The following is a 24,832-nucleotide window of genomic DNA, read 5'->3' as shown; positions in this document are numbered from 1 at the left end:
CTCTGGGTGCTGCTGGGGGTCCTGGGGCGGGGGAGGGCGCCAGAAAACCGTGTCAGGATCGGCCTGGCGAGGGAGGCTTTGGGAGAGGGAGAAGCGAGTCTTTCTGCCCGCCACCAGCCTGCGGTGGTGTGGCCCCTGGTTGGTTTCCCCAGTCTCTGCCACCGTGGCCCCTGGGAAGTTGGGATCAGGATGGATTTAGGGGGCAGGGGCACTCCAGGGACTCGAGGAGAGCAGAAGCCAGGCTGCCAGGGGCACAGTCAGAACTCCTGTTGGGCATTTGTCCCCCACCCTCTCCCCAGATAACGTGCTCAAGTGTCAAATGGGAGTGGACGGCCCCTCCCTGTAGATGCCCCATCCTTAGCTCACTGGGCAGAGCCCTGGCCCCAGGAGCACCAACAAGCGCCAAAGGAAAGAAAGAGTTCAGTGGGTACAGATCCCAGCCTCCTCTCCCTGCAGTAGCCTCCCCTCCCTTGTATGTGCTACCCCCACTCCCAGCGACCCTTGTGGGACTCAGCACCGTCCGCTCATATTGGCCCCTTGTGCCACCCCTTTTTGGGTTGCTTCCCTTTCCTGCCTCACTGCCCCTCTCCCTCACCATGCTTCCAGGGATCCATTCACAAATAAACTCACTTGCACCCAAATCCTTAACCCAGGTCCCGCTTTCACGGAAATCTGACCCCGGTGACTGTAGCTACCAGGCGCTAAACACTTCGACAGAATTAATTATAATGATAGCTACTGAGCACTTACTATGTGTCAAGCACCATTCTAAACGTTTTACTTACAATAACTCAGTGAGTCATCTCAACGCTCTATGAGGGCGATACCATTATTAATCCCCCATCTGACAAAGGGGAAAAGAAGGCACAAAGATATTAAGGAACCTGACCAAGGTCACACAGCTAGGAAGTAGCAGAGCCAGGATCTAAACCAAGCACTACTAACTTTAGAGACTATTTTTTGTGATTATCACACTAAACCGTAGGCTTTTCAAATATTCCCCAGGCACCTCTTTACTCCAGGCCTTATGCTTGGACCTTGGGATCTAGAGATGAACCGGATGTGGGTCCTGGCCTTCAGCAGCTGGGGTGACCGGCAGAAACATGAAGGAAATAGACAAGACAGTGCAGTTTGGAGAGATGTGTCCAGAGCAAGGAGGGTTTAGAGACAGAGCACCTGGATGAATCAGGGAAGGCACTATCCCAGTAAGGGGGTGCCGCTTGAGAAAGTCTTAAAGAAGAAACGGACTGGAAGATGATGGGATGAATGGGGTGGGAAGAGTCCAGGCAGGGAAACAGTGGGTGAAGGGGCAGAGTATGTGCCCTATGGTGAGGTTCTGGGTGGCTGGAGAGCTGGGGTGAGTCGACTTTTTGCTTATTTGTTTATTGTTATAGTTGTTTGGGGTGGGGTGGGGGCCAGTGACTGATGCGCAGAGAGGCAGATACCAGATTGTGAAGTGTCTTGTCTCCATGCCAAGGGAAGGGGGAGCTCCCCAGGGCATCTGCCCGTCCTTGCAATGCTTCATTTCCTTGCGGGAGTTGAATACACAGGTGCTCATTATATTCTTCTCTAGGTCTTCTTGTGTTTCTGAAAGATTCTTAGTTTTAAAAATGCTTTAGGAAAAGAGAAGCAGTTAGCAGGTAAACAGACCCATACAGATAGACCAGAATCATCATCTCCTCCCTGTTTGGACGCTAGTCCTGGGAAGGTACCCCAAGGTCTTGTAAGCTTTCTTTGACACCAAGTCACACAATCAGGGTCAGCCTCGAGCTCCAGGAATGTTTGGCAACTAGACTTGTACAGTTTGGGTCTAGGGTCCAAGGACCAACGTACTCTTCAATGCAGGTCTGCTGGATTAAGTCAGAGGGGACCTTTTAGATTTGGGTCTTGGTCACACCAGCCACAAGTTGACCAGTGTGCCATCTGTGTTCCCATAGAAGACATTAGAAATTATGGCACTAAATGCAACGTGGTATCTCGGATTGGGTCTTGGAACAGGAAAAGAACATTTGTGGAAAACCTGGTGAAATCAAAATAAAGACTGTAGTTTAGTTAATAGTAAAATGCCAGTGTTCATTCTTCATTTTGACCAATTACCATGGTTACGGAAGATGTTTACATCAAGAGAAATTGAGTGAAAGGTAGACAGTAATTCTCTGTACCATCTTTGTAACTTTTCTATAAATCACAAATTATTCCAAACTAAGGAATTTATATAAAAATTATACTGTGCAGAGGAGGACGGAGAATTGGCCTCTGGCACGTAGCCCTATTCCCAGGTGACATCTGTGCGTGGTTGTTGAGCCGGGAAAGAATTATGATTGCGATAATGTCCAGCCCACCCTTCCTCTTCTTGTGCGTGTATAAATGCCTTGTTGAAACCCGAATATTCCTTACTTGTCACATTTTCCTGATTTTCCCACCTGGTAACTCTTTTCAAAAGGGAATGACGGTGACGATAATGCACTTTGCAGAGAGCATTTCACTTGATCGAAAGATGCGCCAGAAGTTGCCTTGAAAACGGCATGCTTTCTTCCTACATTTTAAGAAGTTCATCTGCTAAAGTTGTATTTTCACTCGCCTCTTTGGAAATTCCTGGAGTAGTGCAGACCTGTTTTCCCCAACGAAGAGAGACAGGAAGAGGGCTTCAAGGATGGCAGAGCCCAGCAACGAAAATGGACTCGTATTGACTCCCTATGTGTGCCACTAAATCTTAACCGTCTCTGGAGATTTCTTGTCTCCACTTTGCTTGGAGAGACCAAGAATGGACTAATGAGGAGTCAGTCACCCATGGAAGTCACCATAGGAAGACCTAGAGATAGTGGGGACCTTTCAGTCTTTCTTAGACAGGCGACATGGCAAATTGTCCTCATTCTAATTGTCCCTGCTGATTAATGAGGTCACTTATGGTATCAATTATTATCCTGCCAAGAGAATGTGTATCAGACTGAAACAAATGTCCGTGAACTTGCTTATTCTATTAAAAAATAAAGTAATGAGAGATGATTAACGGTATGTGCTCTTGAGAGAAGCCGCAGGAAGGGACAGGGAGGAGAGAAAGGTAGAAATGAGCCTTTCTGACTAGGGGTCTAAAAAGGCTTTTGTTTAAAAGTAGCTTTCTATTGACCCTCTTTCTTTCAGCATCTTGGGGGAGCCGTCTAGACTCAGTGTCTCTACTTCCTTCCTTCCTGTGAACAGCTTAATCCACTCTAACCCACTTTCAGCCTTACGACTCCACTTAGACTGCTCTGGAAAAAGTCACCACTGTTCTACCAGCCACATCCATTGGCCCTCCGGTCCTCCTGTACCAGTCCCCTCGAAAGTGCCTGCCACCACTGACCTCATTCTTCTTGAAACACTTTCTTTTCCCAACTACTCTGACACCACCAACTCCCCTTCCTTCCTTTGTTCTTCCTTCCTTCTTTCATTCATTCCTTCTTTCATTCATTCTTCCATATAATTTCCCATGTATTTATTGACCACCTACTCTGTGCTAGGCACTGAACATAAAAGGTAACCAAGATGACAAAGTCCTTGTTCTAAGTAGAGCTTACGTTCAAGCAGAGGAAGATAAGTAATGAACAAAAAGTGCCTGCAAATAAGACCTTTGGTGTTAGGAGTAGGAGGACGGTAAACCTGAGCGACCGATGAGCGTGAAGACCGGGCAACATCCGGCGGCATGGTCAGTGGGACCCCTCTGTGTTTGCGATGCTCCATCCCTTCATAGGGCAGTCCCTCAAATCTTGCCACTATCTCCAGGGCTTTTGTGTCTTTCTTGGTGTCCTTTCACCCCCCGTAGACGTGGGCCAGACCTTGGGGATCATGGGATTCTGCTGGGTCAGTCCCCGCTTTGCACCAAAGATGACTGAAGATGTCATCGGGGGGTGAAACTCAGTTGCAAATTCAAACTGACAGTTGTCTACTTCTGAGGTTCCAGGCAAAGAACTGGAACCCAGGGACAAGGCAACAGTTCTGAACCCAGGGCCATCGACTGTGCTATGAATCACAGTCCTCGAAGTTGTGCAGTATGGTGGCCTGGAAGATCCTGGAAGCCAGACTAGAGTTAGAGATTCAGACAGACGCTGGGGAAAAGAGCCTGAGAGATCGCCCATACCCCCTGCAAAAACTCCCAGGCAACCAAGCTGTCTCACTGCCCCTGTGGCTCGGTCCTGTCAGGTCTCCAGCTGAGGGCACAGGGAAGGGCTCTTGCCTAGTATCTGCACCCGTCATGGAAGGCCAAGCTGGGTCAAGGTTTTCCAGGATCCTGCGAAAGCAGATCAAGTCTGCATCTGCCAGAAGGCTGAGCAGCCTCCAGAAAAATCCCCTCTTGGGGAGACTAGTAATTAAGCAGTCATGGCAAACACAGGGAGGATGAACAGCTGGTTGTAGCCATTTGTTCTCCTGTCATTGGTTGGAGAACAATTTCATAAATTACATGTGGGGTTGGATTTTGTCTTTCCTCCGCTCATGCCATCCCCTGTGCTTGAAATGAGCTCCCCGTTCTCCTGCTAGCCTCCACGCCCTTTGGATGATTGGCTAATAATTCATCCTTTCAGATCACCTCGGGCTGATGATGTCGATTCCCTGGGCACATCGCTGTCATTGAACTTACTGTGTCACAGTATCATGGCGTCTTCAGCAGTAGTACAGTTACCTGTTAGCTCCTACTGTGTGTCTGGCACTGATCTCTAATGCTGGGCATAGACCAGGGAACCTGATGCGTCAAAATCCCTGTCCTCATAGAATTCACGAGCTAATGGGGAAAGGCGGACTAAATAAATAAGGATTAATCAAACATATAGTATGTCAGATGGTGATAAGAAATGTAGAACTGAGAGTTCAGGAGCCAGGAAGTGGAGGGAGGGGAGAGGGTTGCAATTTTAAATAGAGTGGTCGTCAAAGACCTTGGTGGAAAAGTGATATTTGAGGAAAAAAAAAAAAACAAAATAAAACCTGAAGAAGGTGAGGGAACCCGCCGAGCATGTGCAGGGGAGGCAATGGGATAGCTGGGAAAAGCTGAGGGAGCAGCAGGTGCAAAGGCCCTGAGACAGAAACTTGCCAGCTATGTTGAGGGAACAGCCAGGGGGCCATTATGGTAGAAGTGAGCAAGAAGGGGGAGACTATTTGGTGATAGAAAGAGAGGGAATGGGAGTGGGTGATGATGGCAGAGGTTTGCCCAGGGTCTTTGGGTCATTATGAAGCCTTGGGCTTTATCCCAAATCAAGCGGGACATCTTTAAAAGAGTCGTAAGCACAGAAGTGACATAATCTGACTTAAAGTGATCATGCTGGTTGCTGTGTTGAGAATGGTCTGGAGGGGGCAGGAGGGACGTGGGGAGACCCGGTGGAGGTTGTTGCAATCACCAAGGCAGGGGATGGAGGTGGGATGAACCAGGATGGTAGTAATGAAGGTGATGAGATGTGGCTGAATTTCTGGGTAAAGCAATGGAAGTTTCTACTTTTGAGGGTGAACCTTTTGAGGACCAGGTCTGTGTCTTATACATTTCTATCCTCAGAACTAAACATAGGACATGCTGTTTAATAGGGCACACAATATTTGTTGAATGAATGATTAATGAGCAGTAATTTTTAAATGTTAATAGGAGTAAGTCAGTCTCTGGTCTCTTTTTGGAACCTGTCAGATCATAGGGCAAATCCTGGGTAATAGTCACCTAGATTTTCTAAGCTTTTGTCATAAAGAAGGCTGCTCATGGGTGTGCTGGATCAAGAAGGGTGGGGCATGCTGGCTTCGACAGTGTTTGTCTATTTTTCTTGCTGCAGGACTTCTCAGAGACTTTAATACACTCATGCATAGGTTCCCAATGCCTTAAGTGCTTCAGTTATTTTTCCATGGGTAAAATGGGTGCTCCATGGGTAAAAGAAATACCTATCAGCTCTACTTATTAAATAGTTAGGTCCCAATGGCTAAGTATTTATACCTTAACAATTTTATAACCGTTTGAAAAACTAATAAATGTAAATTGAAAGAAAAAAAATCTTATTTTTATTTCATCCTTAAATAACCACCATCGCTTACTAATGGAATGTGTGTACTTGTTGGGCTGTGCACAGCTTCTCAAACCTTGGAATCAAATTGGACACCGCCACCCTCCTATCCTGTTCCACACTGATTTTCACACAACGCCTGCCGTATATCACACCAACCACCAAACACCCAGCTTTGCAAAGATATGATGTCATCTAATGGAATGTAGCTTCATGTTGAAACTGTGAACTGCCTCGAGCTAATACTTTGTGTGGCCAACAGATACTGAGTGTCACAGATTCCTTTGAAAATTTAAAATATTCCACACCACGCTTACAAATTCCCTGCCGCACCCTAGCGTGCCATGACACACGGTTTGAGAACTACGGTGCTACTTTATGTAGCGCTTCCCAGAATTATCTGCAGCTTTTCTCCAGCAGATCTGCTCACATAACACTGGATGCAGCGTGGAGAGAGACTATCCAAGACTCCTTCCTGCAGAATCAGAAGCTGCAGGTCTCTGGGAAATACTCCCGGGGATTGACAGAGGGAGCCTGGTTAACATTTGCATTCTCAGGGGCGCCTGGGTAGCACAGTCGTTAAAGCGTCTGCCTTCGGCTCAGGGCGTGATCCCGGCGTACCGGGATCGAGTCCCACATCGGGCTCCTCTGCTGTGAGCCTGCTTCTTCCTCTCTCACTCCCCCTGCTGTGTTCCCTCTCTCTCTGGCTGTCTCTCTGTCACATAAATAAATAAAATCTTTAAAAAAAAAAAAAAAAAAACATTTGCATTCTGAGCATACAGTGCTGCTTCCTTATTTTTAGCTGTCAGCAGGTGAGCCTGCTCTGACTCCAGACCTTGCTTCTAAAGCCTGCGTGCATCCCAGACAGCGTATCTGGAGGTTTGGAGGCCTAGCATTGCTCCCACCCAGCCATACTTAGGGCAGGTATGCTGGCCTCCCCAAAATGTTTGTACGTGTGCAGCCAAGGGCAGACGTTTGTAAAGCCAGTGGATGTTTTCTGGATAGACTGAGACATTTTAGAGAAGATCTTTTGGACGTCAGCTGGGATTTTTCAGCAGGTATCTGGCTAATGCCAGGTCGGCCTCAGAAATAGGGGCTTCATTCCAAGGATCCCCAATCTTGGGACAGCACAAGACCCATCTCTACAGACTTCTGGTTAATGTGGGTTTCAGGGCTTCGGAGACCAGGAGTGTCAGTGGTCTCATGACCGATGCAGCAGTAGCATGAGCTCTGTGACCTGACTTCTCTGGGCACCCCATTTCCCCAGAGAGTGCCCCCCAGCACCCGAGCCCACAGGGTGCTCTAAGAAAAAAAGAGCTTATGACACAGACACTTCAAAGCACAGAAAGCCCGTTTTTTGCAAGTTTCCCAGTTTTAGAAGCTCTCGATGCAATGCAAATGGGAATCACCAGAGAGAACGTGTGTCTGTAGGGGTGTATGTGTGTGTCTGTGTATTGTGTGTGATTATGACTAATGTCCATCAATTACCTGCAAATGACTAGACAGTGCCTGTAATGATAGTTCTGTTTTTAGCTTAATGGTTTATGTATCTAACTAGTGGCTGCTGTCTGGAGTAAGGCTGCTGGCAAATCAAAACACTATTTGCCAAGCCTGTCAGTGTGACAAATGTTGCTTGCATTTACTCTTTTATTCCCAAGGTCAATTGACATGTCTTTTTTTATATTACTGTTTGATGTACTAAGAGCCTTAAATGAGAGCCATCCAATAAAGGCCCAATTTGCTATATTACTGTTTATTCCTGGATAATTCTCTATTAGTTGGGCTCTTGAAGATTTCAGGGAAGTGACATGCATGGATCATCCTCAGAAATAGGGATTTATTGCCAGGATTCCTGAGTCTTGGGACCGCAATCTCCTCAGCCTTTTGGTCACCATGGGCTTCAGGGCTTTTTTTTTTTTTTTTTTTTAAGATTTTATTTATTTATTCGGCAGAGAGAGAGACAGCCAGCGAGAGAGGGAACACAAGCAGGGGGAGTGGGAGAGGAAGAAGCAGGCTCCCAGCGGAGGAGCCTGATGTGGGCTCGATCCCAGAACGCCGGGATCACGCCCTGAGCCGAAGGCAGACGCCTAACCGCTGTGCCACCCAGGCGCCCCCTGGGCTTCAGGGCTTCTGAGATGAGGAACATCGGCAGCCTCCTGGCCGTTGTCGCAACAGCATGAACCTTGTGACCTGCCTTCTCTGGGCATCTAACTTCCTAGAGGGTGTCCCTCAGAACCCCGCCTGTACGCTCTAAGAATAAAAGGGTCTCTGGTCAAATGGGTTGGGAGCTCTTGGCATCATCTATCCCCACCTTGCGAGTTTGCTATTCACTTATTAAATGCTTCCACAAGCACTTTATTTTTGTTTGTTGTCTGAAAACTCCTTGCCTAATGTTGTTTAACCCGGCCTCCTCCAGCTCTGTTCAGCTGACAGACACCCTAGAGTACCCTTTGAAGAACAGTCTGGTATTCGTACTTTGCAGGCAGATGTGGTTGTGGTCACTTGTTGCTCTGTGCTGGGGGTCCCCACGACCACCCTCAGCTTCCATGATGTGCTCGGAGGACTCCCAGGATACAACCTATAGCTGTCCTCTTGTCCCCCTTTTGGGTATGATCTGTCACGGTGGAGGCGACAGAGCAAAAGGCCCATGGGAAACCGCGCACGGGATGAAGTCTGGGGGAAACGCGGCACAGGCTGCCAGGAGTCCTTTCCCAGTGGGTTCGCACAGAATGTGCTTAATCGCCCCGACAAGGACCTGTGACAACATGTGTGAAATGCTGCCACCAGGGAGACCCACTGGAGACTGAGTGCCCAGACTTTTTCCGGGGAGCTGGCGACATAGGCACAGTCTGCCCGGCACGTACCAAAGTTCCAGGCTCCCAGAGGGAAGGCACGTGTTTCGTGTGAACTGTCGTGTTCATACAGGTAGTTTAGGCCACCTTACCGGTTCTGGGAAAGGTGGGGACCCTCCCGAAATCCATGTTCAGTATCTGCCAAGGGCCAACCTTGTAAACTGGCCTTCAAACAACAATAATCAGGCCTTTTCTGTCTCCTCTCTGATGGTTGAATATTCATTCATTCATTCATTTTGTATTTGCCTTAATCAGCTTGGCTGCTATAACAAAAGTTCCATAGCCTGGGTGGCTTGTAAACAACAGAGATGTATTTCCCGTAGCTCTGGAGACTGACAGTGCAAGGTCAGAGGGCCCGCACGTGAGGATCTGGTGAGAGCCGTCTTCTGGACCGTAGACCGCCAACTTCTCCTTGTACCCTCACATGGTAGAGAGCAGAGATCCCGTTCAAGTATCCCACGCAAGAGGGCTCCACCCTCACAACCTCATTTAATCCTAATTACCTCCCCAAAGCCCCGCCTCCTAATTATCACACATGGGGGAGATGAGTTTCAACTTAAGAATTTGGGGGGGGGCGGGCATTCAGTTTATAACACCATCACATCTGGTGTGTGCTGTTTATCAGTGACGCAGAGAAACAGTTACATCTGATCCTTGCCTTCAAGAGACTTATCATAAGAAGGAAAGACAGATACATTCCAGGTAATTCAATAGGAAGATCAAGCCATTACTGTTAGAATGAATATTGCAAAGGAAGAAGTACTCTGTCCTCTGAGAACATTGAGCAGGGATCCCTCTGCCCTTTCCCAGAGGAGGTAACATTCAAACTGAGACCTGAGAAGCTAGTGGAAGATGAGTAGGTGAGGTGGGTGGCAGCTTGGATGGCTAAGGGGTGGGGGGCAATGCACACAGCCCTAGGGGCAACAGATGCAAAGGCCCTGGGGTGGAAAGAAACACAGCACATTCAAGGAACGTGTACAGGCCAGTGTGGGTGGAGGGGAGAGAGACCTGAGCTGAGGCAGAGAGAAAGGCAGGCCAGGTAATCCAAGGGGTGTCCTGTCTGTGTCATCCCTGGGAGCCCATAGGTCTCTGCTTTTGCTTGAGGCGTGGAGCGCCAGTCACAGCAGTGTTTATGCAGTGTTCTGCCCCGTCCTCAGAAGGCTGCCCTGTGCCCCTTTCTGTTGGGACCCGAGAGTAAACAAACCATCAGTTTCGTTGGCAATCACCTCCGGATCTACTGGCCTCACCACACCTGCGCAGTAATAAAAGCTACATTTTAAGACACTGTGGTAACAAACCTCAAATCTCAGTGGTTTAACTCACCCTGTTTATTTCTTGCTCATACTCTGTGTTCCAAAACAGCTGGCAGGGGCTCTGCTCTCTGCTAGGGAGAGTCCCCCAGAGGCCCAGGCTGGCAGGGACCCAGGATCACTGCAGCGGGGGAATTGGGCAAGAGGGGCACAGGCTCTTCACGCCTTCCTCCCAGAAAGAGCGCGCTCCGCCGCCTGCATCTTTGGCAAAGCCAGTGCCGGGGCCAGGCCTGCCCTCGGCCACGGTGGGGAGATGCTCTTCCGCGGTGTGTCCAGGAAGAAAGCAAAGCCAGGGGGCCGTGCCGAAGAACACCAGAGACCTCCTACAGGGACCCATGAGGATGCAAATAGCTTGACTGGTCTGGGAGGTCAAGGACGCATCTTTTGGAAACACTGTAATGTTGAGACATTAGTGATGAGATTTGAACGATGAGAGGGAGTTGATTAGCCCAGTAGGTGGAGGGGACGTGAGAAAGTGCTCTGAAAAAGTAATAGCATGTGCAAAGACCCCGAGGAGAGGCGGGTCGTGTATTGAAGGACCCGAAGCCAGGAAGAGGGGAGAAAGGGAAGGGAAGAACATTCTACCATCGACAGTGTTTGGAGTGCAGACTCATGGGAAGCCTACATTTTAATTATCATTTTCAAATTCTCCACGGAAAATGCACCCCTTCTTGCCTGCACTCTGGGCTGACCACCGCCCCTGCCCTTGACCAAGGAAGACTGGAGGGGCCAGAGCCAGGTGGGATACAGGGCAGAGAATCTGGCAGGGGCTGAGTCTTCCTGGCTCTGTGGAAGTCACTAGGGATCCTGGCCTTAATCTAGAGAATGGTGGGAAGCCATTGGTGGATTCTGCACTGGGGCAGTGAGAAGTTTGGGGTCTTGGACATCACCAGTGTCCAAGAGCCTGGGTGACTTTGGGCATGGAGGCAGAAGCAAAGAGAAGGTTCTTGAGGAGCGGGAAAGACAGGGAGGCTTGAGAAAGCAGAAGAGGAGCATTTACTTACATCTGTGGCCATGCCACCTGATTACAAAGAGCTCTTCTCTGCATGTTTTAGAGTTCATGGGGGAGGGAGCCAACAGCAGTGGGGGCTCTTGCCAGTCTGGCCATCATCTTAGCCCATGCCTCTGATAAGTCTGGATTCCACTCTTGAAGGATGCCTCACTCCTTTCAGTATGGTATTTAGACTTGCCAGATGAACGGTGGGAACGTCTGAAAGTTTTGTTTGCCTATCCTGACACTCTTCCTGACTGTGAGGTCATCAGCGTGTCTCAGATTTATTCAGCCATCAAGAGTGGGTGAGGGAAGAGCAGGCATGGGGCGGGGGCGGGGGTGGGGGACGGGACGGGAGTGATGGTTCAAGTATCCAGATGGGAGATCCAGGCCTTCACACCCTCTCCAGTGTTAGCACTTTTGAGGAATCCTCCATGTTAGAATTTATCTACCGAGGCTGGGAAAGAAAGAGCGGAATGGTAAATATCTGATTAGAGAAAATGCCTTGTAAGCCACAATTCCATATATTGCAAGCAATAAAACTGTAATTGTTTGTTGACAGTGTGTATTAGCTATGCACGGCTTGTGTCAATATAGTACCAAGAAACTAGGGTCTAGGAATCTTTACCAGCAGCTCAGAAATATTATGAGAGTAGCCTCAGTGAAGTGTGAGAGTCCTACATGAAGCTGTATGTTGTTGAAGGAAGAGTCTCCCCAGACTGGGAAGGGCACCCAAGGGCATAATTCTGGTGGACGAGGTTGAGAGGCAAGTTGCACCTGCTGTGACTTGGGCCCATTCGGAGGTGGAGACACCTAGGGCCAGTTGGGATGGGGCCTGGAGATCAGATGCAGATAGAGGTCAGGCCCCAGTGAGGACAATTTGATATTTTAATGCCAGGGTCCACTGGGGACAGCAATCTGTCATCGGCAGACATGAATATCTGGGTGTGGGGAAAGGGTATCCGGTGCATGGGCATGTCGGAAGGAAGCCCAGGGACAGGTGAGCAGTTGGCATTGGGGCTAGAGTATGGTTCTGGTGGGCAGTCCTTTTCCAGCAGGGACCCAGCCATGCTGCAGGTGTGTGTGTAGTGGGGGGCGGGGTGCAATGCAGGAGCTGGAATGTACAAGAGGCAGCTGAAGAGAGGAGCCTGGCGAAGACCAAGTAGGAGCTCAAGGTTGAATCTAGGTAGACCGAGTTTAGGTCAGAACTAACGGAGGACTCAGGTGCTGTCCGAAAGAAACATAGTGGGAGCCGCAAGTATAATTTTTAAAAACTTTAAATTTAGAAGTCATTATAGATTCATAGAAAGTTAAATGGCTAGTACAGAGGTCCCATGTGGCCTTCCTAGTTCCCCCCAATGGGCACGTCTAATGTAACGATAGTAAAATATCAAAACCAGGAGACTGACATTGGCACAGGGCATATGTATACGACTTTGTCACATGTGTGTGTTTATGTTACCACCACTGCAGTCGGGATACAGACCTGGTCCATCGCTGCAAAGATCTCCCTCTGCTCCTCCCTGATAGTCACCCCACTTCCCTTCCTCTCCCCATTCCTTACCTGGGCACCCACAAATCTGTTTTCCATCTCTTTTTTAAAAAGATTTTATTTATTTATTTGAGAGAGAGAGAGAGAGAGAGAAAGATATCACAAGCAGGGGGGAGGGTAGAGGGAGAGGCAGACTCCCCACTGAGCAGGGAGCCCGATGCAGGGACTCCATCCCAGGACCCTGGGATCATGAACCGAGCCGAAGGCAGACCCTTAACCGACAGCCACCCAGGCTCCCTGTTTTCGATCTCTTTAATGTCATTCCAAAAACCTGATATAATGGAATTAACTGGTATGTCTTTTTTTTTTTTTTTTTTTTTTTTTAGAGAAAGTGTGCATATGCATACACATGAGTGGTGGGGAGAGGGCAAAGGGAGAGGGAGAGAGAGGGAAAATCTTAAGCAGTCTCCATGCTTAGGGTGGAGCCTGGCACGGGGCTCAATCTCACGACACTGAGATCATGACCTGAGCCAAAACCAAGAGTCAAACACTCAACCGACTGAGTCACCCAGGAGCCTCTGGTGTGTCCTCTTCTGAGATGAGCTTTTTTTTTTTTTCACTCAGCATATTATGCCCTTGAGATCCATCCAAACTGTTGTGCGTATGAACAGCCCATTCCTTTTTACTGCGGAGAAGTATTCCACGGTGCCGAGGTGCTGGGGCGCGTGGAACGGTGTTCGCCGTTCACCTGTGCAGGACATTTGGGTCATTTCCAGTTGTTGATTATTACCAACGAAGGAAAGGTATGAACGATCGTGTACAGGTTTTTGTGAGGACACGAGTTTTCGTGTCTCTGGGATGAATGCCCAGGAGTGGGGTCGCTGAATTGTATGATTAGTGTATGTGTAGACTTTTTTTTTTTTTAAGAAGTGGCCTGTTTCCAGAGTGTCTGTCCCATTTGACATCCTACCAGCAGTGTCTGCAAGACCCACTTGCTCTGCAGCACAGTCAGCGTTTGGTGCTGTTACGATTTTTACTTTTTCTGTTCTAATGGTATGTCATAGTAAGGGGCTCATCTTACCACGTGGCCTCACTTTGCGCTTCCCCGATGGCCAGTGATGTGGAACATTTCTAATACACTTGTTTGCCATTCTTACATCTCCTTTAGTAAGGTGTGTCTCTGTGTCTTTTGCTGACTTTGTAATTGGCTTATTGGGTCCTTGACTCATTGTCAGTCCTCAGGGAAAAGCATTCAGGCTTTCACCATTAAGGGTGAGGTTAGCTGCAGAATTTTTGTAGACGTCCTTTATCGAGTTCAGGAAATTTCCTTCCATCCTTCGTTTTCTGAAAGTGTTTTTGTTTTTGTTTTTTTCCGTCACGAATGAGTGTTGAATTTTGTCAGGTGCTTTTTCTACATCAGTTTATATGTGTGATTTTCTGCTTTTGGCCTCGTAATGTGGTGAATTACAATGATTGATTTTAAAATACTGAACTAGCCTTGCATCCTTGGGATAAACCCCTCTTGGTTGTGGCATATATTTTATTATATTGCTGAATTCTCTTCGCTAATAATTTTTAAGGATTTTTGTGCTTATATTCATGTGGGCTATGGTCTTTAGTTCTCTTGATTTGGACTGTCTTCGGTTTTGGTATCAGGGTAATACTGATCTCATAAATGAGTTTGGAAGTGTTCCTTCTTGTCTCTATTTTTTTGGAAGAGATTGTGTAGAGTTGGTGTTAATTCTCCTTTATATACTTGGTAGAATTCTCCAGTGAAACCATCTGGGCTGGTGTATATCTTTTTTGGGATTTTTAAAATTACTAGTTCAATTTCCTTAATAGTGATAAGGCTTTTCAAATGATCTGCTTCATACTGGGGAGCTTACAGCATGTGCGCTTTTCAAGGAACAGGCCCATTTCATCTCGTTTGTCAAGTGCATGTGTATGGTCTGTCGTATTTCCTTATCATCTTTTTGATAGCTGCAGGATCTGTTTTCTGTAACCTTTGCCAAGTCTGGATAGCTGCCAGCGGGAGAGGTGAAAATGAGTCTTGTGCATTTAGTTTCCGTATTTTTTTATATTAAGTAGGTGGATCATTTTTCTGTTTTTGTTTGTGTCCTTTGCCCTTTCCCTTTTTACTTGTTTATCTTTTTCGTAATTTGTAAGTGTTCTTTATAGATTACGAACACCCTCTTCTTGTCATATATATTATAATCCTCCCAGTTTGTATTTTTCCTCCTTTTTTTTTTTGGCAGTTTCTTTTGCTTTGCTGCATGCTTTTAATTTTCACATAATTAAATCAATCAATATTTTCCTCTAATGCCTCTGGGATTTCATGCTGTCTCCATCAGTAATCAATTGCAAGAGATAGAACCCAAATCAAACTAGCTTGAGGGGAAAAAAAAAAGGAAGGAAAGAAGGGAGGAAGGGAGGGAGGGAGGAAAGGAGGGAGGACGGAAGGGAGGGAGGGAAGGAGGAATGGATGGATGGGGGATGGATGGATGGACGGAAAGTAGGAAGGAAAGAAGGAAGCAAGCAAGCAGAGAAAGAATGTTGGCTTATGTAATTGGGCACTGCAGAGGTCGATGTCTCTGTGCGGCTGGATTGAGGATCTAACAATGTATCGCCAGGGTTCTGTCTGTCTTCTCTCACTTTCAGCTTTCTCTGTATCATGTAGGATATCATTCTGTAAAGCAGCTAGGCTCTGGGCAATGATAAAAAGGCTACTGGCAGTCCCAAGCTTAAATCCTAACGATTTAGAATCCAAAACTGAAAGGCTCTTGGAATCTGTATGTCATATCCCATGGAAGGACTCAGGATGACCCTGCTTGGGTTAGGTGCCCTGCTTCTCCTCTGTGCCTTGAACCGGTCCATAAAGATGAGGGATATGCCATGATTGGTCTTTTGCTCAGTTCTGTAGCAGGTGAGCAGGCGAGGTGCCCCATGCAGCAACAGTTCCCCGGAAGAATGATGGTAGAAGGTAGGAGCCAAAGGAGTCCTTTAAATATGTTACTCTTAGAAAGACCTTCCCCAGCATAAGATGATTAAAAAAACAAAAAAAATAGGTTGTTTTTTTCTACTACGTATGGTTTCGCTATTTTAATCTAATTTTTTTTTAAGATTTTATTTATTTATGTGACAGAGAGAGACAGCCAGCGAGAGAGGGAACACAGCAGGGTGAGTGGGAGAGGAAGAAGCAGGCTCACAGCGGAGGAGCCCAATGTGGGACTCGATCCCCGAACGCTGGGATCACGCCCTGAGCCGAAGGCAGACGCTTAACGACCGTGCCACACAGGTGCCCCAACATCTAAATTTTTGACCCATGTGAGAAAGTGAGGGAGACAGAGACAGAAGGTCAGGGGCAGGGAGAGGAAAGATTACGGGGTGATGTAGGCATCTTTTACTGGAGGCTCCTTATACAAGAGCCTTATTCAAGAGGACACGACCTTGAAACTTGGTCACCCGTTTCACAGCTGTACCACTTTCCTTCTCTGTCCCTTGAGTTCATTTTGAGTTCAGACAAATCCTATAAGATGAGGGTGGTGGGAAGGGCAGGGGCTTCATCTAGCACAGGGCTTTTCAAGGTGGGCATTAACACATATCTGATTCAACGTATCTGAACCCAGGGTTCATGACTCCAGGGGACATCTGGGCACCCAGATATTATACGAAAATGGGAGGAATAGAGCGGGATCCAGGAGCACCACAGGTATCCCAAACTACTTGAACATGAGGGTAAAGGTAAACCTTGAGTTCCCTCCTAGAGCCCTGCCGGGGGCACAGGGAGGCAGGGTGAGCCTTGGGGAGGAGATAAAGGACAGAGGCAGACTGGGGGCTGGCCCCCCTTACTGCCCCCTGTGTGCGTACCGGGGTCACCTGTGGGCGACCCAACCGCGGACACCTGCTCTCCTAAAATATGTTCCCAAGGGTTAAGTGAAAGCTTCTTTATTTTATCTTTTTAACATTAGAAGAATCTTTTATAAATGATTCTCTTGTGCTGCAAATGAATTATCTCAGGTTCAATAATTCTTTCCGTTTCACCTCTGTTTCTTTTTCTTCACTGAACTCACAGGAAAAAAAAATTGAGTATTTTAATTTTAAAAACATGTACAGTATGATCCTACTTGTATGAAATTATTTCATTGATGATGATCCCATCCATTGATCCCTCCATCTCTTTGTATGCCAACTGTCAAGAACAGTTATTTCTAGATTGCAATGGGTTTTTTTATTTTTTGCTTTCATCTTTTAAAAATAATAAGCACTTATCATTTCTATAAAAGCAGTAGACTATTTTAAAGAATAAAAGAATAAATGATGAGAAGCACCCACCTCCCGCTGCTTACAGTTGGGTATATTTTCCTCAGTATCCAAGTAAATGTCGTCTGTTGGCAATTATTAGTTTTCAGTTTGTGGTGATGTCACCCAGAGCCGCAGAGGACCTCGGCCAGAAAGGGGAGAGATGGGAGAAAACACCCGAAGAGGAGAAAAGAGAAGAGACATAAATGAGGCAGTCCTCCGGGTCGGGGGATGGCCTGTGGCTTCAGGGGAGTGACCTCCACGTGCCTGTGACAGAAGACTGCTGCTTGTCACCACCTCTGCTCTGTCACCTCTTTGTCCTTGGACACCTTGCATATGTCCGGTGTTAGGCTGCTTTCCTATCCCTCCCCATGCCAAAAATCAGCATTGTGTATCCAGCAGGCGCTCAATAAATGCTTCACGGATGCTCATTTCCCAAGGGGGTCATTCTCCCTAAATGGCACCTCTTTGTCTTTCAGGCTCACCGGCTTTCAGCTGCCAGCCACCATCGTCAGCGCCGCCACCACCCTCTCTCTGCGTCTCATCAGCGACTACGCGGTCAGCGCGCAGGGCTTTCACGCCAGCTATGAAGGTAGGTGCCTCCCGGCCGGGCCCCAGGACCCTGGCGTGTGAGCTCAGAGTGGCCGTGGGCAGGGTGGTGCTGCTGTCAGCTGCAGGGGAGGGGTGTTTCAGATTCAGAGGTTCCTCCTGTCCTAACAAGGCTGCCTGCTCACCAGTAACTCGGTTACCTAAATTGTCGGTGCCGTGTTCCCAGGAAACGGAAAATTGAAATCAGAGCTTAGCGGCAGTCATTTATCCTGAGGGCCTGGTGACATCCTACTTCTATCCCCTTAATGTGTTTGGTTGTGTTTTTATTTTTTTTAATTCTGTTTTCTATTGGGCTTAATTATATAAGGTATCTCTGCTTGGTTTGGGAAATAAGAGATAGAAAGCCTAAGTAAAAGAAATACAATAAGTAGCTGGAAGAGCACTTCCGCCCAATCCAGTGACTGCAAAGAGTCAGCGTTAGATCGTTCAGAGAAGAACAATCCGTTTTTCCTTAATAGCACAGATTAGGGTTTCTTGGTTTGAGTTATGCAAATAATTTCCACTTCTCTCAGCTTGTTTAAATACGGTGTTGGCATTCAAATTAACACTAATATCTTCAGATTATACACTATTATTATTATTAACTTTATTATATTAGTTCAGAAGGTGGTACTTCTAGATCTCTGTCATTTCCCTGGGAAATTTACATCTCATTAATAGGTAATTTTGCTGCTCTTGGCTAAGACCCACACTGCTGTTTTGTGTTGAGATCATTAATAGGCATATTTTAAGACCGTTAATGATAATTAAGAACAGTAATGACATAACACCCTAGTAAAGCATGCCAGTTATTTGAAAGCTTTCTTACCTCCAAGAACTTAAAGAATAAGTGATGCTTTTTTGAAGGGAGCTCTAGCAATACAGAAACAAATACCGCCTTCGTCCTGGCTAGGAATATACCACGGAGAGAGGGCAAGTCCTACTTCTTTGGCAAAATCCACCCCTGGTAGTCGGGCTGTGGAGGACAGAGTTTGATGCTTTAACCTGCACATTTGAGGACTCCGGAGAAAGGTCTCAGTTTGTTTGTTTTTTTAAGATTTTATTTATTTATTTGACAGAGATAGAGACAGCCAGCGAGAGAGGGAACACAAGCAGGGGGAGTGGGAGAGGAAGAAGCAGGCTCATAGTGGAGGAGCCTGATGTGGGGCTCGATCCCAGGACTCTGGGATCACACCCTGAGCCGAAGGCAGACGCTTAACGACTGAGCCACCCAAGCGCCCCTCAGTTATTTTTAACTAAAGGTTCCTGAGAAGGCTCCAGAGAAGATTCTGCATGCCTTTCACTGATAGTTTCTGACATAATTCCAGATCCCTTTAACTGAGGGCTCCTGACATAACCAGAGTCACCTTTATCTGTGGGCTCCTGACAAAGACTTAACGGTCTCTAATGGTCTCTTGAGGTAGCCCAGTTTCTTTAGAAAAAAATCATCCGCTCCTGCCAATATCCAGTCTGTGATCTTGGTCATTCTAGCTACATCTTCACCCCAAACCTTTGTCCCTGAACCCAAAGTCATTCTCTCCAAGTTTGAGTTGCAACGTCCTTACCAAGGGAGGCCTCTTCAGAAATCCCTTCACAGCATCTCTGGTCACGAGTTCCTTCTGCAACGTGTTGGCCTTGGGGAGGTGAGATGTGTTGGGGGATGGTGGTGGGAACAAGTCAGGGAAACCACAGCTGGTGCCTGCAGAGGTGCTGGGAGGGGCTGACACAAGGGGCCCTGGCTGGACCCTCACGATGTCCTCAGTCCGCCATCCTTTTAGATATTTGTCTGAGGCCTGGACTTTCATGAGGCTTTAGGAATAAAGTGTCTTCTTGATCCCTGCCCACAGTGCCCCCTCTGGGAAACAATGCCAAGCACTTTCCCACCAGGCAGAGCAGATCTGAGGTTATATTCACTGATACCTTTTCAATCAGAGGTTGTATGTAGCCTGGGATGCATGGGCGGGGCTTACAGTTGGACTTCAAAGGTCTACACGCCCCTTGAAATTGGGGGCAAATTTGTGATATTTAAAAAAAAATTTTTTTTTTGAAAGAGGGGGAAAAGTGCTAGTGGGGGTGTGGGGGGAGGGACAGAGGGAGAGGGAGAGGGAGAATCTCAAGCAGGCTCCATGCCCAGTGCGGAGCCTGACACAGGGCTCGATCCCATAACCCTAAGCTCATGACCTGAGACGAAATCAAGAGTGAGATACTTAACTGACTGAGTGCCATCTGAATGTATATGGATGTGTGTGTGTGTGTGTTTTCTTTTTTTAAGGAAGGGTCTAGAATAGAGATCAACAAATTACGGCCCCCTGGCTAAATCCAGTCCATGCTTGTTTTTGTAAATAAAATTTTATTAGAATGCAGCTAAGCCCATTCGTTGCTCTGTTGTCTATGACTGTTGGCATGTGCTCCAGCTTGAGAGTCAAGCTACTGCCACAGAGACCGCGTGACCTGCAAAATCTAGAATCTTTACTCTCTGGTCCTTGACAGAAAAAGCCTGTTGACCCTTTGTCTACAGCTGTGTGCTATCCAGCGCGGGTGCCGTTAGCCACATGGAAATAGTCATATTTACGTTACTCAAAATTACGTAACATTTAAAATTCAGTTTCTCAGTCACACTGGCTTCCTATCGCATGCTCAGGAGCCATATGTGGCCATTATGTTGGACATCACAGGTAGAGAGCATTTCCGTCATCGCAGGGGATGCTACTGGGCAGAACTGAGCCAGAGCTTCCATCAGCTTCACAAAGAGTCTGTGATTCAAAAGAGGTGGTAAAGTAGTACGGTAGAGTAGAGGCTGACGGGTCCCTCCTTCCACCTGCCTGGCACAGAGGAGACAGCCCAGCTGCGAGAAGTTCCGTGTTCTGCTGCAGGACCAGTGGGCCAGAGGAGGGGCCTGCCCACGTGTCATTGGTGGTAGAAGGAGAAAGCCTTGAGGACAAGACCCAGGCAAACCCTGGACCCGTGCAAACAGGTTGCTGTAGCCGAGTCCTCACGCAGTCCCCTGTGCAGGGTTTTTGCCAGCTCCGGTCTGTGTGGCTGCTGTCTTTGTGCGGACCGGCAGAATGGCTCAGGGATGGGTGTGCTGACAACGGAGCCGAGGACGGAGAAGCCAAGCGTAGGGCTCTCACCAAACCCCATTGATCTGGCCTGGGACTGGACCATGGGCAACCTGCGCATCCTGAGAAGTATGAATTGCACTGATTTCTAGAACACCCCAAGTGCAGGGGCGGGGGTGGGGGAGGGGGCCGGTGATGGGGTGAGTGGGAGGATGGGAGGAACCAGTATTGGCAGCCGCTGCTGGGAATAAACCACGTGCTACCTGCATTCACGGTGGTGGCCTGGGCCTGTCTGTCACTGGGCTTATCAACAAGACGCCAAATAATCCCATCTTTGCGGATTTACTGATAAACACTAGCTTCTTAGACCTGTAACTGACTAACTGACCTTGGGCAGAATGTTCGGAACTACCTGCGCCTCCTGGGAGGGGACGGGGGGATCCAGTAGTCGGAACGACTCTGGAGGTTCGGCTCTCTGGGAAAGAGGTCAGCTCCATTGCGGAGCGCCCCTTAGACAGTTGTGCTGTCAGTCGTAGACAGACAGGGTCCAGAGGAGGAGCCCCCCCACCCCAGGCCGGGCTGCCCCCAGCCACGGCGGCCCCACTGCATTCTCTAGTCAGGACAGTGCCGCCTCCCTTTAGAAAACATCTGGGTCCTGCTCTGGGCAGCTCCCCTTGGCCGACGTCCCTGAGAGCCTGCTATCAAAGCGAGTTTGTCTCCTCCACTGCCTCGGGAGAGTGAAACGTGCAGATAAGGGGCTGAGCTGCTGTGGGGACTTGGGAGAAACGTGAAGTCAGGTGAAGAGTGTCAGCCCACGGCAGCTGGCGCTTCAAGGATCTGGGAAAGATCAAAAAGGCCAATCGTCTAACCCTGAGAAGACAGGAGAGGCTTGATTTGTAATCCCTGGGGACAAGAGCGTGGGCTGCAGCCTTGGACCAGAGGGAAGGGGATCAACTCGTAGTAAGCACTGACTGTATGCCAGGCACTTTACATACATTATCGCACTTAATCCCCACAGCGGCCGTGGGCAGACGTGGCTATCTCCATCTTACAGATGTACGAGCTGCACACGCCTTGAGAGTTTTGCAGCTTAAGGCTACTTGATGGCCAGGAGTTTTTCCGTGGCTTCTCTGACACTAAAGACTGTGCTCCTTGCGACATTCCTGGAGTAGGGCAGGGATGGGTGACTCCATTTCATGGGCCCGTAAACTAGAGCTAAGTCAGAGGCAGGGGAGGACACAGGAAGCCTGGCTCAGCTTCAGCACCCCTCCCGGCTGGCGTGGGTCACCCCGGCGAGGCAACATATGTGTCCGGAACCTCTCAGCTAGGGTTGCCAGATAAACCACAGGGTGCCCAGTTAATTGGAATTTTAAATTATTCAAATAAAAAATTTGAATTTTTAAGGTATAAGGCTATCCCAAATAGTCCATGGGATATACTTATACTAAAAACTTGTCCATGGTCATTCTGAAATCCCAATTTAACAGAGTGTCCTGTGTATGCATTTGCTGGCTCTGGTCACCCTCTTCTCAGCACTGAGTCCCCAGGAGTGCTCACCCGCTTCACTCCCCGCGCCCCCCCCTCCTGATTTCCAGATCTGCCCCTGCCCTGCTCTGCCCAGCTAGGGCTGCCCAACCACTGCAGAGGGTCCAGCCTCACCTCTGCCACCCCGGTGAGTGTACATTTAGACAGCGCTCCGCACCTGCACAGGAACGTAGGTCCACGTACATGTGGAGTTGTGCTCTATGTTCAGTTCTAGAATCTGGTTAATGAGGACGGCGTTTTTCCACGTTAATAAACGTAGCCCTGCTTTGTTTGTCCTCCCGAATGAGTATCAGCGAGGGAGCCATTGTGGTTTGCATATATCACAATTATTTAACCAGTAGTCTTCTGTGGACACTTAGGTGAAGAACATTCTTGTACATACAACTTAAACCCTCATCTAATTATCTCCTTAGAATAAATTCTTGGAAGTGCAGTTGCTGGGTCAAAGAGTGGGTAGATTTTACATTTTAATGCATAATTCCACAGTGTTCTTGGAAAGGTTAGGCTGATACACACCTCCACCAACAGCTCATGAGGGCCTAGCCCTCTGCCCCCTACTTTACCTACATTGCATGTTAGTGAGTTTTAAATCTGTTTTGTTGATTAAAATGGATAATAAATGAACTCTCATTGGTTGTTATAATTTCCATCTCTTTGATGACAGGGAAGGTTGAGCACCTGTCTTCACTTAACTGGCCTTTTGTAGGTCATTTTGTAAATTGCCTGTCCCCTCCTCCGCCCATTTTTCTTTTGAGATGTTAGTATTTTTTCTTATCTCTTTTTTGGTAAGTGGTTTTTGCATATGAAAGATATTGAAGTTATGGGTTTCCTTTTGGTGTGTGGGAGTTCTAATTTTTATGCCACCGATTTTAAATGAAAAAATTTACTGTGATTATCCACCTTTGGTGTCATGTTTGGAAAGGCCGTTTCCATGCCATGATCAGATAAGTATTCATTTAAAGGTTCATCTTATTCTTGGAGTTTTGTTTTTACGTTTCACTTTTAAATCGCATCGGAATTCGGGTGTGTTTGTCTTGGCTTCAGTGGCTGTTTCTGTCTGTGGCCCTCCGATGCTCTGTCCTGCCTTCTCCCTCTCTGAGTGTGTGGCAGTCCCTTACTTCTCAGTTTGTCCCCAGTGTGACGCCCCCTGATGTTTCAGTCTCGTCTTTGGGCATAATTTCTCCCAGCCACGCTGCCGGGCTTCTCGCCTTCTCCACACACAATCCGAAGGACTATGGGCTTGTTTCTGTCTATTCCAGGCTGACCAGCATGTAGACAGGAGTTATTATAAGCAGATCAGAAATGTCCATTAGATGAGAGTCCCTGCACGTTTTAAATGCCCGATGCTCGTTGCACCTTTGCATTTTCGGACCATTAATCCAGAGTCGTCCATCTGACACTTTGTGAAGGAGAGCCCATCCCTGCGTGCTGGGTCTCAGTCCATCAGATCTATTTCATCACCCAGATCTGAAAACAGGTATTTCTGCTCGGCTAACTCTGACTGTCATCTTGGGATCTCACTATCAAAATATTGGAGGCTTCCTTAAAAATCAGGCCTGTTCGATTTCACTTAGTATCTCCACAGACTCTAGAAGGATGAGGAACCCTTATTCTTGCAAATTCCCTGGTAACTGTTAAGGGGAGAGGTGGCGTTGTACAATGATTAAGACCCCGGGGTCCTGAGTTTACGCACATCTGAAATCAAAGCCCATCTCCACCATTCACTTGCTGTGTGACCTCGGGCAAGTAATTTGTTTCTCTGAGCTCTGACCATCCCATCTGTGAAGTCAGGGTAAGAATATGCTTCGCAGAGTTGTGAAGATTAAGGACGAGAACACACGAGTCACGTGATGTACCCAGGACAGGGCCCTGGCCAATATCCCCACTCCATCAATGTCAGCAGATTCGTGAAGTCCCCCTCACGCTGGCCTTACTTGCCTGGGACTGTTTTGGGAGATGGGAGAAAAGATAAAGCCACCGCCAGAGGTCATACACTCCCAGTCCCCCGGCTCCTGAGTTTGCCCCAAACCCACAACCCAGTTGTTCATGGTAGGTCTGGTCTGCAAACAGACCATGGCCTCTGTGGGGAAGAAGCAGAGTGTTGTCCGTAACCGTGAGCCCCAACGCTGCCTGAGAGGGCGTCTGCTAGACAGGGATGAGGCTTCGGGCCCTGCTGCCTGGCGGACCGGAGCTGCCCATGTCACGGCCAGGAAGTTAGTCTTTTCATGGCTTCTGCTCTTTGCATCAGAGGTTGGCTCTAGAGATGAAAGTACTAGTAACACGTCCAGCAGGCCCTAGATGTTGGAGGTTGGAGTCATGCACTTGAAAGCTGTGACTGTCTTTGCAGATACTCACACTTGTGTGTGCACACTCACACATGTACGTGCATGCACGCTCACACTTGTGCACACTCACACATGTACGTGCATGCACGCTCACACTTGTGTGCACACTCACACATGTACGTGCGTGCACGCTCACACTTGTGCGCACACTCACGCATGTACGTGCATGCACGCTCACACTTGTGCGCACACGCTCACATACATGCATGCACGCTCACACTTGTGTGCACTCACACATGTACGTGCATGCATGCTCACACTTGTGTGCACACTCACATGTACGTGCATGCACGCTCACACTTGTGTGCACACACTCACATACATGCATGCACGCTCACACTTGTGT

At 48.0% G+C, this 24,832-nt stretch overlaps 1 protein-coding gene across 1 annotated transcript in view; it reads left to right on the top strand.

The window, feature by feature from the left end:
• Positions 1-24,832, top strand: part of CSMD2 (CUB and Sushi multiple domains 2) — a 567,391-nt gene that overhangs the window by 87,000 nt on the left and 455,559 nt on the right. Inside the window, exon 3 of the mRNA XM_040619227.1 lies at positions 17,429-17,541. Within this exon, the coding sequence (XP_040475161.1) occupies positions 17,429-17,541 (113 nt within the window). The remainder of the gene's footprint in view (positions 1-17,428; positions 17,542-24,832) is intronic.

Source organism: Ursus maritimus, unplaced genomic scaffold (assembly GCF_017311325.1).
Source record: "Ursus maritimus isolate PB19 unplaced genomic scaffold, ASM1731132v1 scaffold_32, whole genome shotgun sequence".
In the NCBI taxonomy this organism is placed as follows: Eukaryota; Metazoa; Chordata; class Mammalia; order Carnivora; family Ursidae; genus Ursus; species Ursus maritimus.
The sequence above is the reverse complement of the archived record's forward strand: the minus strand, read 5'-3'. Positions and strand labels throughout refer to the sequence as shown.